General features: G+C 44.1%; 1 protein-coding gene across 3 annotated transcripts; it reads right to left on the bottom strand.

The window, feature by feature from the left end:
• Window positions 1-2,054: 2,054 nt before the first annotated feature.
• DTD1 (D-aminoacyl-tRNA deacylase 1) lies at window positions 2,055-14,616 on the bottom strand. 3 transcript variants are annotated; one of them, XR_009485672.1, is made up of 6 exons: window positions 14,508-14,616; window positions 12,485-12,575; window positions 10,318-10,553; window positions 6,664-6,761; window positions 3,934-4,201; window positions 2,055-2,663 (listed from the first exon to the last, which is right to left on the bottom strand). XR_009485672.1 is itself a non-coding variant. In XM_059840817.1 (6 exons), the coding sequence occupies exons 1-5, from the start codon at window positions 14,548-14,550 to the stop codon at window positions 4,046-4,048; spliced, it is 624 nt and encodes a 207-aa protein (XP_059696800.1). In that variant the 5' UTR covers window positions 14,551-14,616; the 3' UTR covers window positions 2,055-2,663; window positions 4,025-4,045. The 3 variants fall into 3 exon arrangements, 2 of the variants coding, with proteins under 2 accessions (XP_059696800.1, XP_059696801.1); XM_059840817.1 differs by having other exon boundaries at window positions 4,025-4,201; XM_059840818.1 differs by having other exon boundaries at window positions 4,036-4,201.
• Window positions 14,617-14,825: the final 209 nt, after the last annotated feature.

Below are 14,825 nucleotides of genomic sequence, written 5' to 3'. Positions count from 1 at the left end.
GATGGACTGGCAGCCAGAGAAGAGCAGACACTTCACACCAGCTGAAAACCTGCTTGGGGAGGTCTGTCTGCCCTTTGCTGGGCAGGTACTGAAAGGAAGAAACTCCACTAGTCAGAGTAGGGGTGCTCCATGAATGAGCATCTCTGTAAATAAGAACATTTTTAATTAATTGTCCACACTAGCTTCTAAACTATGAGCTTAGCCATTGGCTACTTATATCAATAGTCATATTATTTTGATTTTGATTACTGTATTTACATCCCAAAATAAAATACTGATAATTTTTCCAAACAGCTTTGTAGAAACATCACTTATTCTGACTGTTCCATTCTTAAAATCTTATTTTTCAATCACAGTCTCTAGGGCCAGTATCTGAGTGGACATGTTGCTAAAACACCTGCAAAAGTTTTTTAGTGTTATAATAATTGTATTTTCTGGTTTTTAGCAGTCTATGACGATAAGCAGCACATTTCCATTGGAGGTGTCTTCTGTTGAGAAAACATTTTTTCCTAAGAAATATCAAGAGGAACAAGGCACAGGAATTCATGTGTCCTGGTTTTTGCTTGCAGCTCTCTACAAGCAGAAAAATCCATAGGATAAATATCCAATTTCAAAGCCATGTGACTGCACTTGGAAAGGTGGCCTTGCCCAAGTTTGGCTGGCAGCAGAGTAAGGCAATAACTTTTGTTAAAGTAAACAGTACTTTTCAATGAAGTGGGCTTGGCTGGTTGGTGGTTATTTGAAACTAATTGTGATGTTTAAAAATACTCTGGGCACAGGAGAACAGGAAGCATCTGTCCCAAACATACAGCTTTTCCTTACATGACATATAATGGATGTGGCATTGACATTCTCTGAACAGAGAGACATAATTCTCTCTCAGGGTGTTTTCCTGGAGAAGCACAGAGAAGGAGGGAAAACAATTCTTATCTCTACTTGCTGCTCCTGTTGGTTTTGCACATGTGGAATGTGTTAGGAAGATTGCTTACCTGAAGTGATTTGTCAATTGGATTCTGCTGAGGATTGTTTTGTTTCCTTGGCCAGTTGGCCCAAAGCTCTGTCCTGGCTGTCTGGAGACAGTCGCAGGTTTTCTTTAGTACCCTTTTAGTATTTTTTAGTACAGTATCTCTTTAATATAGTGTAATGTAATATAATATAGTCTTAATAAAGCAATTATTCAGCATTCTGAATCAATCATTTCCCTGTGTTGGGGCACCCTGGATTCAATAAATGGCCAGATGGGAAATTATGTCATTCTTAAAGGCAAAAGTATGTGTAACACTTCCACCTATCCTGCCCACTCACCCTTCCTGTTCAAATGCCAGCTGTGTAGCTTGCCAAATCTTTACTTGAGCTTCATGGCTTTTAAAAAACCATGTCAGGGTGCAGATCTAAATCTCCTGTCGTGGTTGACTGATATTTTACAATACAAGCAGCCTACAAGTTAAATAGTAAAAACCACAGTGGTTACACGGCGTGCAGCATTGTAACTGTGATGTGCATTTGATCAAAAGCTCTCACCAGTGAGTTATCCCTACAATCAGGGAGAGAGCTCTGCATCCTGGCTCTGATGGCATTCACAGCAGGTGCCCAGGGCAGACTGAAAGGGCAAGCAGACCTGGGGAACAGCAAATACAAAAGGTGCCATCCCCTCTGAAAGAAGTCAAAGTGTAACAACCTGCAGTCTTTCATTTCCCCCGAAGCTTTCTGGGCAGTTTTGCAGGTTCTTCTCAGCTCTTGTTGCTTGCTGGCAGCTTCCAACTGCTCGTCTGCCTTCCCTGGATGTGACAGAAGTGTCTGTCAGCAGCCCTGGATGCAGTAGGTGGAGCAGCTGCGTGGCATTTTGATAGCCAACACAAAATAAATGACTTAGATGCATTAGAAACAGCAAAGATTTCAGGTCAGCAGCCTGTTTTCCAACCTTCCACAGGAAAGGTGGGTAAGTTGAAGCAGTAGGTGTTTCTTGGCCTACAACTTTAGCTCTGTGTCCCCACTTTGTTACACCCAGGAGTGACTCAGGGAGTGCAATACACAAACACCAACAGGCACTCAGCTGGCATCATTTGTTTAATAAAGTTTTTTCCGGTTTTAAAAAAGTTTACAAGACAGATGTGTTCCACACGATAAACAACTAGAGGTTGATCTTCTCTTGTAATAACTTAATCCATGCAGAAAGACTGGACTGCCTAACCTGATGTTAGGCAGCAGCTAACAATTTACCAAAATATGCACAGATCTGCACACTGCAATGGAAACAGGTAGCACATGACACCACGGACTGAGAATCAATACACAAGCCTGCTCAGAGAATTTTCAGAATTCAAGTGTAAGTTTAAGGAAAAAACCCTGATTTATTCTTTAAATGGAGCTTATGTACTGAGAGTGAAATGCTCTGCTACAATCTGCCTACAGTCACCCTTTGCTCAGCAGTCGTGTGAGAACGCGTACACAGAAATGTCACAAGTCCTTTTCACTACTGACACTACACATTAACAACTGAATCTGATAGCATTGCTTTGGTTGGTTCAATACAGAATGAAAGGTTTCTAATGTCTCAGCTCTGCTTTCCCATTTTCCTTCCTTCTCCAAAGTCGTTGAGGAGTGTTGCTGAGGCCAGTGTTGGGTCTTTCTTCAAGGATTCAGTGTAGCTTTTGTGTAAGAAACTGTGGAAGGCAAACAAACGGAAACATTACTGTAGGTAGAGCAGAAATACTGCAGGATTCCTTCAAATCCCACAGAGAAAAGAATGTTTACTTATTGTCACAGCATGAAAATTAATGCTAGGTTATCTGTATGCCACATTCTAGAGACGTTAAGCTCCTTAGAAATCCAAATGTTATTGGAAAGATTGGAAAGACTGACCCAATCATTCCAATAACACTGCAAACCCTCTAAAATGTCCTTATTTCAACACACAACCCAGAAACAGTGGGGGGAAGCCCTGTATAGAACAGAAATCATCACCCAATGTCTGACCACGTTGGAAATTCATGGATTTAAAAAAGAAAAAAAAAAGTAAGGAACTTTGTGAGCAGTGAACAATGCTGAACTGTATAAATCACAGCCAGACTAAACTCTGGGGACAGGAAAATGAGAGAAAGGTTAAACCTTAACTTTGCAAAGCTGTTAATAATTAAACTGCACAGCCAGCTCAGGGCTTCAGTGTGCAGATGAGGATAATAACACTTTCTTGAGAGCCTGGACACGTTTGAAAAGTCAAAATCAGCAATGTAACTTTTTGGGGTCAGGAAGGGGGAGGGAAGGTAATGAAAGCTGTGTCCTGAAAGCTTAAAGCTGACTGGAAGAGTATGATAAACACATATCAACACAGGCAGATAATCCATGACTAAGGATTCAGGTCTGTATTCAGCTTAATTCCATTCACTGATGTCTAGGTATGTCCTGGGGGTTGAGTGCCTGAAGGGAGAGAAGATCTGCTGTTGCTGAGGCAAATTTGGCTCTCAATGTCTGCCCAAATGTCCTTATTAGATGCTGGAGGTCCATAAAACAGCCTGTGACTAATTCATCCTGGGAAAGAACAAAACTGAGGAGGGGCAAGTAAGAATCATGAAAGCAAGCTGCAGTTCTGCCCTGTCTCCAGTTCCTGAGCTGTTTTCCACCTCCATTGCTGGGGACTGTGCTGTATTTGGGCTGTCCCAGAGTGAGCTCCCTGCTAGGTGAGGACAGACAGAAATACAGTCCTGTGTATCTGAAGAACACAAGGCAGGATTCTGAGTTAAGTCACTGCTGTACTATCAGATCAAACTTTCAGATTTCCTGAGCCAACATGGAAACAATCACAACTGGGCCAGACCCACAACTCCAGCCAAGCTGGGAAGAGGCTTTCACCCACCCCAACATTCTGGTGTGCGACTGCAGATGGGAGCAGAGGTTGTAAAATTTATAAAACCAAGCAAGATTATAAAATTTCACCTTCCAGCACTTCTAATGCCACTCTTTGCATGTGCTGCTTCAGTAAAAGAGGCAGGGGGCCAAGCATTCCAGAGGAGAGGAGAAGCCAAACCTGAGGCCTGCCTTGGATGAGCTAAGGCTCTCTTTCCGAGGACACATCTCCTTCTGCTCCGCTGCTGGCACTGGGGTCATCCTTGTTTCTGGGGGCATTTCTTTCTCTACTTGACTCAGAGGGCACCTTGGTTCTGGTCTTCTCTTTTCTTTGTTGCTGTTTTTCAAGTTTTGTCAGCTATTCACAAAGTAAGGAAAAAATACATCATGTAATAAAACAATTTCAGAAATCTATTTCCAAAAAAAATGTAAATGTGAGCATTTGTATAAAACTTGCAACTTAGATTCACACCACCAATACATGTATCAACAAAGCAAAAAAGAAAGAAAAAAAATCCTGAAGGTTGAGATCTTCAAAAATTTAGAAAAGACAGTGAATTATCACCATAAGATAACATGATCACCCCAAGTATAAAAGAGAAGTGATTTATTTCTATCCCTCAGCACAAGTAATACAAAAAATACATTTGGATTGACTAATCCAAATGTATTTTTACTAATTACATTGCAAATTACTAACAACGTTCTGATTACCAATCACAAACACAGACAATTGCTCAGACAAAATGAGGTATTTCACTGTCACATCCAATGACATAAAAGAGCTGTTCATCAGCAATTATTTATCTAATCTCTTCCTGCTAACATCACATTAATCACTGCAGGATGGTTCAGTTATCTCTTCTCAAATGTAAAAACCACACCATCCTTAAGCCTTACTTCCCATGCTACAAACAAATCAACAGATTTTTGTCAGCAAAAAAAGAATGCAATAGGCAGGGAAGAGGAAAGAGAAGAACAATTTAAATTGGCTCTGCCTCATCACACTTTGCAGGATGGATGTCTTGACCCCACCTCCTCTTGGAATTTCTATCACCTGAACATTGATGGGACCAGGAGTGGGAGCTATATTCATTCTTTTCTGTCTCTTTCTTCTTCTAATTCCCTCTCCTCTGAGTTTTGAGCAACTTAAAACTGGACAGGTTTGGAGTTTGTGAAGCTGAATGGGTTAAGCCAATGCTTTGTGAAATGTTTTGTGTTAACTGGATGTTGCTCTACATTTTTGCCAAAGCTGTCTGATTTTCTGAAGGTTGCCAATGAAGTTTTTGTTGTTTTGACTTCTTGATAATATCCTGTTGGAATTTCTCCCTTGTGTCTAACTCAGGGAACATGAAAAAACCTTAAGCCCTTTTAAAAGGCTTGTCAAGGGAGTTTTGGGCCTTACACTGCCAGAGAAAGTTTAAAAACCAGCATCCTTCCCGGCCTTCAGCCCAAGCTGTGGCCACCAGGAAGATGATGTCAGATGGGTAAAGCAGGCAGCCTTGAACTGGGAAGGCCAAACCCTTAAACAAGTCAATATTCCCCAAGAAAGAAATGAAACCTTGCAGAATCCTGCACACCTTGGTAATTCCTTGGTTATTTTACACCTACACACTGAGCAGCAGTTCTCACTCAAAAAACAGAGCTGCTGCTGATGCTTATGCATGGTTAGGCCTGAGAACTCTGAAACTGTGAGGGTACAGAAAGAAAGACTAGAGCCAGAAGTAGATTTTTCAGGGGCTAAAACATGACACAAAAATCCAGAAGAGAATTTGAAGGTAAAAAATGAAACCGACTTCAAACCAAGCTATCTAGGACAACACAGGGCACTTGTATCTGCTCATTTCATAGCTGGAGGACTTGTTGAGAAGGATGCTGTGAGGGACAGTGTCAAAAGCTTTACTAAAATCTAGAAAAACTAAATCCACCACCTTCCCTTCCTTCACTTGGCAGGTGGCCTTATTATAGAAAAGCATTAAATCTGTTAGACAGGACTTTCCCTTTTGAATCCATGCTGACTGTGCACTGTCCTTTAAATGCCTTTCAGGAGCACCCAGCATGATCTTCTCCACAATTTTTCCAGGCACTGAGGTTAGATTAACAGGCCTGTAGTCTCCTGATTCTTCCCTCATGCCCTTTTTATAAACTGCAGTAACAATTTCCCCAAGGTTAAGTGAAGCATTATACAAATAAGGTTGGTGTGGCCTTGCTGAAGCACAGCAATCCTTCCCCCTTCTCTCTCAGCCTGGAAAAGCTGGCCACTGCTGTTTAGAGATGAGGAAGCCTCAGCACTGCATTTGGTTTTCAGCACAGCTTGTGCTGCTCCTCAGCAGAGCTAGCTCACTCTCCTGTCCACTCCAGGACTTAAACTCAGGACTTAAACTTAAGTCCAGACTTAAATTTGGGATTGAAATTCCCTATTGCCTTGATTCTGACAGAGAGGCACCTCTTCACTTCCATCCAGTCACCCACATGCCAAAGCTCCCACATGGCAAGAAACTTCACTAAAGGCAGGGGGGGTGATCCAGACTTATTAAAAACATTGTTAATGAGTAATGATTAAACAACAGCTTTTATGAGGAGGTATGAACTGTGAAAAGCTGTTCTGATTACACACACACAACCTTCCCCAGGACAGCAGGCAGCCATCAACAGCCAGGGAACAGAAGAAAACAATGCAATTTTTGACTGTTCAGAGGCTGCACAGGAAGGACATGGTCCTTGTACCTGATGGAAGCTGTACTGCTTCACAACAGGAATGGTACACATTTGCAGAGGATACACCTCATCCTTTCCTGACAGACCTTACAAGTCACTTACTTGTTTAGGGTCAACAGTGGCTGCTGGGGACTCCAGTTCTATTGTTACAGGACCATCATTCTGGATGTGGACCTGCATGTAGGCACCAAACTTGCCATCTGAAAAGGGAAAAGACAACAAGCACTCAGAGCCCTTGGGAAGATAATGCACAACAAAGTTTTTACCAAAAGTGGTACCAAAAAGTAATTAAAAAATACATGAAAGTATTTTCTAAGTAACTTTCTGCAGCCAAGTGCAGAAAGTTACTTAGAAAAAAACAGTGTATGTGCACCCAGGTATGTAGCTTGACATTCAGAGAGGATAAACACACAGCTAAGTAGAGAAACATGCACAAAGCAAACCAAGCCTACAGGTAATCAGGATGTCCACAGTTCAGGATAGGCAGGATGGTTCTCAGTGCCAGGACATGACATTTTAAAGGCTGTAACAGCTCAGCCTAGGGATCCAGTCCAACTGACCACTTGATGTTGTGAAGAAACTTTACAGCTAGGCAAAAGGTAAGAAGACCTGGAGACTACTCTGAAGCATTTGACAATTGAATACTGAAGAGCAGGGGACACTGGGGTGCAGCTCAGTCCCAATCTGCTACTGCCATTTCTACATTCCTGCTGGTAACCTAGGCTGGTCTTTGAGAGTTACATAGATGCAACCTACGACCCTGTGACCACAAAACCCAGTCAAAACTAATGCATCTTTCTTTAACAAAATACTAAACAAAGAATATTATCTTAAACTTTATTAATGGGAGCACAACTTTGCAAATTGCTCTCTACAATCATCCCATCCCTCTGCTGTACTTCACTTATAAAAAGGGTTGGGCTTTTCCATTTCCTATTCATGTGTATGGACCTAAAAAAAAGGTGAACTCCACAAGCCCTTTTTTCCAGAGGTTGATAAAGTGGTCAAATAAACCCCCAAATTTACCAGAACACTCAAAGTACTCCCATGCCATAAGCACTTTCTGTCTTGTTTTGGCACCAGAACTACTGTCAAGAAACATCTTTCTGCAACAGCTCCCTCCCATTCTCCTCACACATTTAAATTTCTAGTTACTGCTCTTCATCCTTCCCCACTGTAAGACTTCTGGACTGATCAATTCATCTTGCAACATCTTCTGCAATAAAATAGGATCCTAGAAGTATTATTAAAGTGAAAACTTCATTCTGCTGGACACCCAGCTCTCCAAATTCCTTGCCTCTAAAAGCCTAGCACACATGCCTTCCTCAGATGGAATATCTGCACCTGACATGAGTCAGAGAAGCCACATCTGAGCCATAAAGATTTGAAAAAGAGGCATCATTTACTACCAGAATATTTTTGTACATATTTCAAGCCTTATGACCTAGAAATTTCACACTGGTTTTATACTTCTAAGCTTGTCTACTTGGAAAGTTATTCTTAATTAACCTCATGTGAATACTGTTGCTCCAGATAAGAGCACTTATTCTGAAGTGACAGCACTTACAAAGGGAATTAATCAGGGAGAATAATTGTGCTTTCTACTTGTACCAAACCTTAATCTGAGTTAAACTCTTCATTGTGGAACAATCCTCTCATATTTACTTAGATATTACTACTAAGGGAGTAAGACATTTCACATTCCTTGCCATGCTAAACTTTACTACCTCAGGAGAATAAATCCACATTCAAGACAGAGAGCAAAGGCCCTGAAACAAAAGGAGGAGCCTTGGTAGGTCTGATATTTGGATATTAGCTTGCACAACAAGAGTGCTCAGGCCTGCAGACACCAGCTCTGCTCCCCAGAGGGGAGTGGGATGTTTAAGAACACAAGAAAGCACTGAAGCACAACAGGCAAGGATTTCTGATGCAGCCTTTTATTTCCTCGATGTGGGTGCCATGTGTTAAACTGTGCTGACCTAGGAACCATGGCTCTGAACTGAAGGAACCTTCTCCAAGATTTCATTTGTCAAGTGTCCCACTGCTCTTGGTGTGAAAGAATGGTTTGTGCCTCTCTTTGGGGAGCACGTTCCACTCTAAGCTCCTGGCTGGCAAGCTCTAGGCAGACCAGGGAGCAGAGAGGAGCTGCCTGCCCAGCACCTACAACTTCCAACAGCCAAATTCTCTACTGGAACCAGGAGCCAGAAAACACAAGGCTCTTAGGAGATAGGACAAGACCTTTATTGATCTGTCTTTGCCTCAGCTACACAAATTCCACTTTCAGTGATTAAAATACTCCTCTAAAATGCATTAAGCAATTTGTAGGATCAAAAGGGAAGGGCACCTACAGCAATCCAGAAAATCAAACTCTAATCTCCCAATAACTAAAACTGTTGTGTGTGTGCCTGTGTGTATGTAGGGGCAATGTGAATAGAGATTTCCAGACAGCAAAGAAGCAAAAAAAAAAAAACCACTGGCAAAGCAATTGGCACAGCAGAAACTTCAACCTAAGAGAATCTTAACAGACTTAGGTGCAACACACCATAACTGGCACAGCTTAATAAGAAAGCAAAATCACAAACTGACAGGTAGCTCCAGTGCTGCCAGCAGTTTTAAATTCATGTGTTATCTGACCCAATAGCACTCTTGGGTTTCCAAATCTGTGCTTTTAACACTGAAAGAAAAATGCAGAAGTGAAAGCTCATTTTGCAGAAAGGACTGGCAAAAAAAGTGCCAAAATAAGGGTACTTAATATTCATTTCAGATACACAACTGCTATTCACTGAGAGAATGAATTCAAAAAGCTGCTTTCAAAATATAAAGTGATTGAAGGGGTATCAGAAATGCATTTCTTATCAGGAACAAATGTTGGAAGAACATATCAAGCTAGAAAAGCTTGAAAATTGACATTTTTGGACATGTGGACATGTGTGCATGTCACTGTGCCTCCTAGGAAAGTATTGGAATAATTATTCTAACCTAGAGTCAATATGAAAATTAGCCTCTAAATCTTTGTCAGCTTTATTTTTTTCCTCATCAGGAAAATAAGGCCAACCACTATCTATTAGCAGATACCATTTTAAAAATAGTCTTTTCTAGAAACTTGTCTTCTGTCAAGTGTAGCAAAAAGTCAAATCTGAATATGAAAATGGACAGAAAGTACTGAGAAAACCAAACAGAAAAGATTGAGTGTGGACAGAGCACAAATGAACAGGAAAGGCAGGTATTTTCTGATAAAGAGAAAACTGTTCCACACATGACACAGAGTTGAGGAAAGAGAGTCTAAATCAAAACCTGTTCTCAAGTAGCACGTTACACCTCCCACTGTCACAATTCCATTTAGCAGGATGTGGAAGTGACAGATGGAACTGAGCTGTCCATCACACACTGGTGACACCTTAGAGCCTCACTTCTCAGAAAAAATGCTTCTCTTGGGTTAATCTATTCATACAGCACAAAACATCCAATCTTTGAGAGAGCCTGACCACAGAGCTTGTTCTCATGGCTGCAGCCTCTCTGGGCTGCTCATGCTGTGCAGCCAAAAGGAATACAACATCTACATGTCATCCAGAGGAAGGCCAGGAAATGGCTTGGCTGGAGGAAGACTGATCACCCTGACAGGCTCTAGTGAAAATATTGTTAACATCCCTTCAGCTACAGAAAATCACAGAATAAAGAAAGCAACAAACAGGAAAGGACACACACAAGGAGTGTCCACTGGTCACAGCAAGGACCTCACCAACCTTCTGTCCTTACCTTTAATAAGCTCTGGTTTGTAGGCTTTTCTTAGCTGCTCTAGGAAGTTGTTATAAAAAGACTCTGCCTGCTCCGTGGGCATTGCCATGTGATAGTCAGGCTTGTTTCCCTTCAGGATGCACTGGAGAGTGAATTGGCTCACACACAGCACTTCATACTGTTTATCCATGACACTTTTAGACCAGTGCTTCCCACTTTCATCTTCGAAGACTCTCAAGTTCAAGATCTTTCGAACCCTGGGAGGAGGAGAAGATAATTCCTAAATTGTCCCCTGTAGGATCAACAGGTACCATACAGAATGAGATAATAGATGCATATTCAGTCTGCCTCCACATAACAAGATATAACAAGATATCCTTCTGCCACTTCATTCCCAGCCCTTACACAACAGTGTCAGGTCATTAATCCACACCATCACTTCACAGGGTGGCACCAGGACAGAATAACTGCATGTTCCACAGCAACATAAAGATGGCACAGGAAGTAAGAAAGCTCACTCTTTACTATCTGCTTTTATGTGTCACAATATTATTGAACGTGTGAACAGCTTTGGGAATTTGAATCCTCCCACCACACCAGGAAATCACACTCGGTAGGAAATGAGATCATCCTAAACTGTGTTTAAAACTGTGGGTTTTTGTTTCCAATCATGATTCCAATCATGATTCATGATGTACTCCTCCTGCTTTGTCACTTCCTAGCACTATTTCCAGACCAGGCCCCATAAGCCAGATGATGACAACACTTTTTCATCAGAATGAGAGAAGGAATCCAAGGAACAGGGCAGAACTGCAGCTGGCAGCAGAGTGGTTTGAATTTTGGGCTGATTTTCTAGAGACAGGGGACAGAATTGACTGGCTCAACACAACAAGGGGACTTTCAGAAGTGGATCCTGAAAAGCAGCAGGCATCTGCAACTCAGTCCATGTCAGGATTTTAACTGATAACAGGACTGCATCCAAGCCACTCTCCTGTCTTTAGTTTCTTCTGGCTTCTCCATACCTGCAGCATACCAAGGGAGCCTATCAGGTACAAAGGGTTTCAACTGCAGCCATCAGCCAGGCATTTTGCACTGTACCAGAGGTGAGGCAGTCAGTGCAAGACAAAGCTGAGACTTTGTTATGGTCTAGCTCCAGGGTTTTACCATCCCTAAGGCACAGTCACAAGAACATCCTCACCAATTTGTGTGTATCAACAGCAAACAGCATTAACTCCTGAATGAAGTGGATTGTTGCAAGCATCCGCTGGAAGGCCCCAGCAGAAGGCTTAAATCATCACCACTGCTCTGTTTTCTTCATAGAGGTATTTGTTGTTTCATTTACAGGATTACTAAAGTTTCCTTTAATAGGCCTTGAAAAGCCTGGTTAAGCTGCTTTCTCTCACTCCTTTTGCCCAGACGCTGGCTTCCTGCCCTTCCTGTGTCAGCCATCCCAACAACCTGGTGCTGAGAGCATGGTAGCCACAGATCTGCCTGCAAAATTCAGAAGCAGCTTCCACATCCACCAAGGCAGGCATGGGAAGCGATGGCAGAGCAGATGTTACACATTGAGGGAGGCAAACCAATGAAGCATGTGAGAATAAAAACCCCTTCTTCTTGACATCAGTCAGCTCCGTTACCTGTTTCTTTCTTGCCTTTGCAAGGACTGAGGTCAGCCCTAGAGCAATAACCAGTCCAAAAGAGACACAGGAAGCCCCTGGAGAGCTCGCTCTTGCATGTGTTTGCTGGCTGAATCCCAATATTCTGTGGCCATGGAGCAGATGGCCAGAGCCAGTCCTCCAGGCTGCCAAAACTGATTCCTGTTTGCAGACAAGCAACTGACAAGACTATCCTGCCTTTAGGAAGAACAAAACTCATGTGCAAGCTAAAAGGAGAGTTTGAGGATGCTCATAAATCCCATCATTAAAGGATGGATTTCTTTTGGACTCATAAAGGATTTAAAAGAGTCCGCTCTTGATAAAAAACACATAGCAGAAAATGGGACCAGATTTTTCTCAATGGAACATGAAGAGAAAACTCTAAGAAATCTGTATTCAAGGTAAAATCTGAAGAGGAGCTAACAGGCAAACCTGAATTTTGCAATAGGAATAGCTGATTTGTTTGGCTACTGCACAGGTATCAGCAACGCACAAATAGAAGAGTACAAGGCAAAAGGAAGGGAGGGACTTACATGTGCTCCAGTTCTCTTTGTGTATCTTCCAAAGAAATGCCCAGCAGCACGCAGAGGCCTCGTCCTATTGAACTGATTTGTTCACCACCCACTGGAGAAAGCAGAGAGGGAAAAGAAAAATAAGGCTAAATGCACTGTTTTATGGCACAAGTTAGGACTGGTTTCAGCAGTCCAACCACTAAAGAAAACAATGTTCTAAACCCTGCTTCCTCTCTCTTAAGTTTGTAGATTTGAAAGATCACACAGAAGCATTCCTTCAAAAGCTTCCCAATACCACCACTTCTTTATCAGACTGGGTTACTTACTCCAGCATTTAAAAACACTGTATGAAGATTTTTACACTACAATTGCATCAGTTGTCCTAAACAGAAAGGTGGTAAAACTCTCACAATCCTTGAAAAATTATCCACCTGGTTGATGCCACTAAGTGCACTCAATATCTCCACTCCACCATTCCCTTCATACTTTGCCATTATTTTGAGCAGGTGATTTCTACCTGAGTCCCCATGGATTTTTTGAAATATGACTTTCATCAACCTGCAAATTAGATCCTCCTAATTGGGAAATTAACCCCTTTAAAGACATTTACAAGAAAACACAAAGTACCATAGATCTGTTGTGTTTTCCTAAGAAATGTCTTAAACTACCTAAAGTTAATTAAATTATCTTAACGTGGTTCACCCTGAGATGACTGTAGTAAGAATGCCTGGTGCTGAGATAAGCACCAGTTACCCAGCTGCTAAAACTGCATCCAGGCTCATGACTGGGACAAAAAGCTCCAAACATCCCACAAAAAGAAATGTGATCAGGCCTCCAGTGAAAGCTGAAAGTGTCTGTGCACTAGTGGCTGGATCAGAGTGTGAGTCCTCCAGTCCAGAAATTTGTCCTGCTAAGTACAGCACTGTCCACCAAACTCTTCAACAGCCAGGAACAACAGTTGGAATTCTCCCCAGAACAGTGGTCCTAAGGCAGTAAGAACCCCGGTGCTGGCAGGCTGTGTCCAGCTGTGGCCACGGTCCCAGCTGTGCCTAAAAGCTGTGCCCTTACAGACACGCTCTGCCTGTGCTGACACACAGCCAGAAGCTCCTCAGTAACTCAAAGGCCACCCTGCTGCACACCAGAGACTCCCACAGCAGGCACTCACTGCAAATCTCCAAGAAGTTTGCCGCAGGGCAAACTTCTTGGAGATTTGAAGCACCCTGAGCACAGAAGGTGCAAACCAGTGCAATAGCAGGGACATTCCATCAGGACACACTGTTCCTGCAGGAACCGGGCGTACACCCAGGCGAGCAGTGCCTGGGGCAGCTGGGACAGCACCACTGACACACACAAGCAGTGCAAAAAGACGAGCCAGGCTGCACTGCCAACATGCCTGCCATGCACGGAGGTGACTGGGACTGCAGTGCCAGCACATGCAAGCCACGGGAGAGGGACACGCACAGCAATGCGCGGCCGTGCCAGGGCAGCCCCGCTAACACGGCACCCAGGCGGTGTCACGGCACCCAGGCGGTGTCACGGCACCCAGGCGGTGTCACGGCACCACAGCACCGAGCCTGCCGGAGCCCAGGAAGCGTTAGGACAATGCTCCCGGCACACGGTGTGACTCTTAGGGATGTGCTGTGCAGGGCTGGACTCCGTGATCGCTGTGGGTCCCTTCCAACTCGCAATACTGTGCGATGCCGTGAACACAAGCGAAGCAAGACGACTGCGACTGTGCCGCCGACACAAAGGCGCTCGAGAAGGCGATGGCAGCGTGTGTGCCAGCCCACGCCCGCCAGGCAAGGCTGCACACAGAGCCCCACACACGCCCCACACACACGCACCCACGGGGCCGAGCCCCCGGGGGAGCCGCAAGCGAGCGGACCCACGCCAAACCCGCGCGGGGGGACAAGAGGAGGGGAGCGCCCGCCCGCACACACACACATACACATACACACAAACACACACACACACACACACCCCATACACAGACACCCACACGGCCGCCCCGGCCCCCGCAGCTCCGCGGTCGGGACACACTGACCTGTGACGCTGGCCTGGGCCACCCGCTGCACGATCGCCTTCATGGCGCAGCGCAGCGCGGCCGGCGCCGAGCGGGGACAGCGGCGGCGCCCGGCAACGGCGGCCGCTCCCCGAGCCCCGCGCACAGCGCCCCCCGGCGCACGGGAGGTGCCGCCGCAGCCCTGGCACGGCCGCGCCGGGGCATTCCATAGGACAGGGACAGTGCGTGTCCAGGTGTTTGGCCTTCCTCTTATTGCCTGTAGGGATTTGGGAGGGCCTTCCAAAAGGCACGTAAGCAGACTGGCATCCGCTATAAGAACAGCTATAGGAACACAGCGGG

Source organism: Haemorhous mexicanus, chromosome 3 (genome assembly GCF_027477595.1).
Source record: "Haemorhous mexicanus isolate bHaeMex1 chromosome 3, bHaeMex1.pri, whole genome shotgun sequence".
In the NCBI taxonomy this organism is placed as follows: domain Eukaryota; kingdom Metazoa; phylum Chordata; class Aves; order Passeriformes; family Fringillidae; genus Haemorhous; species Haemorhous mexicanus.
The sequence above is the reverse complement of the archived record's forward strand: the minus strand, read 5'-3'. Positions and strand labels throughout refer to the sequence as shown.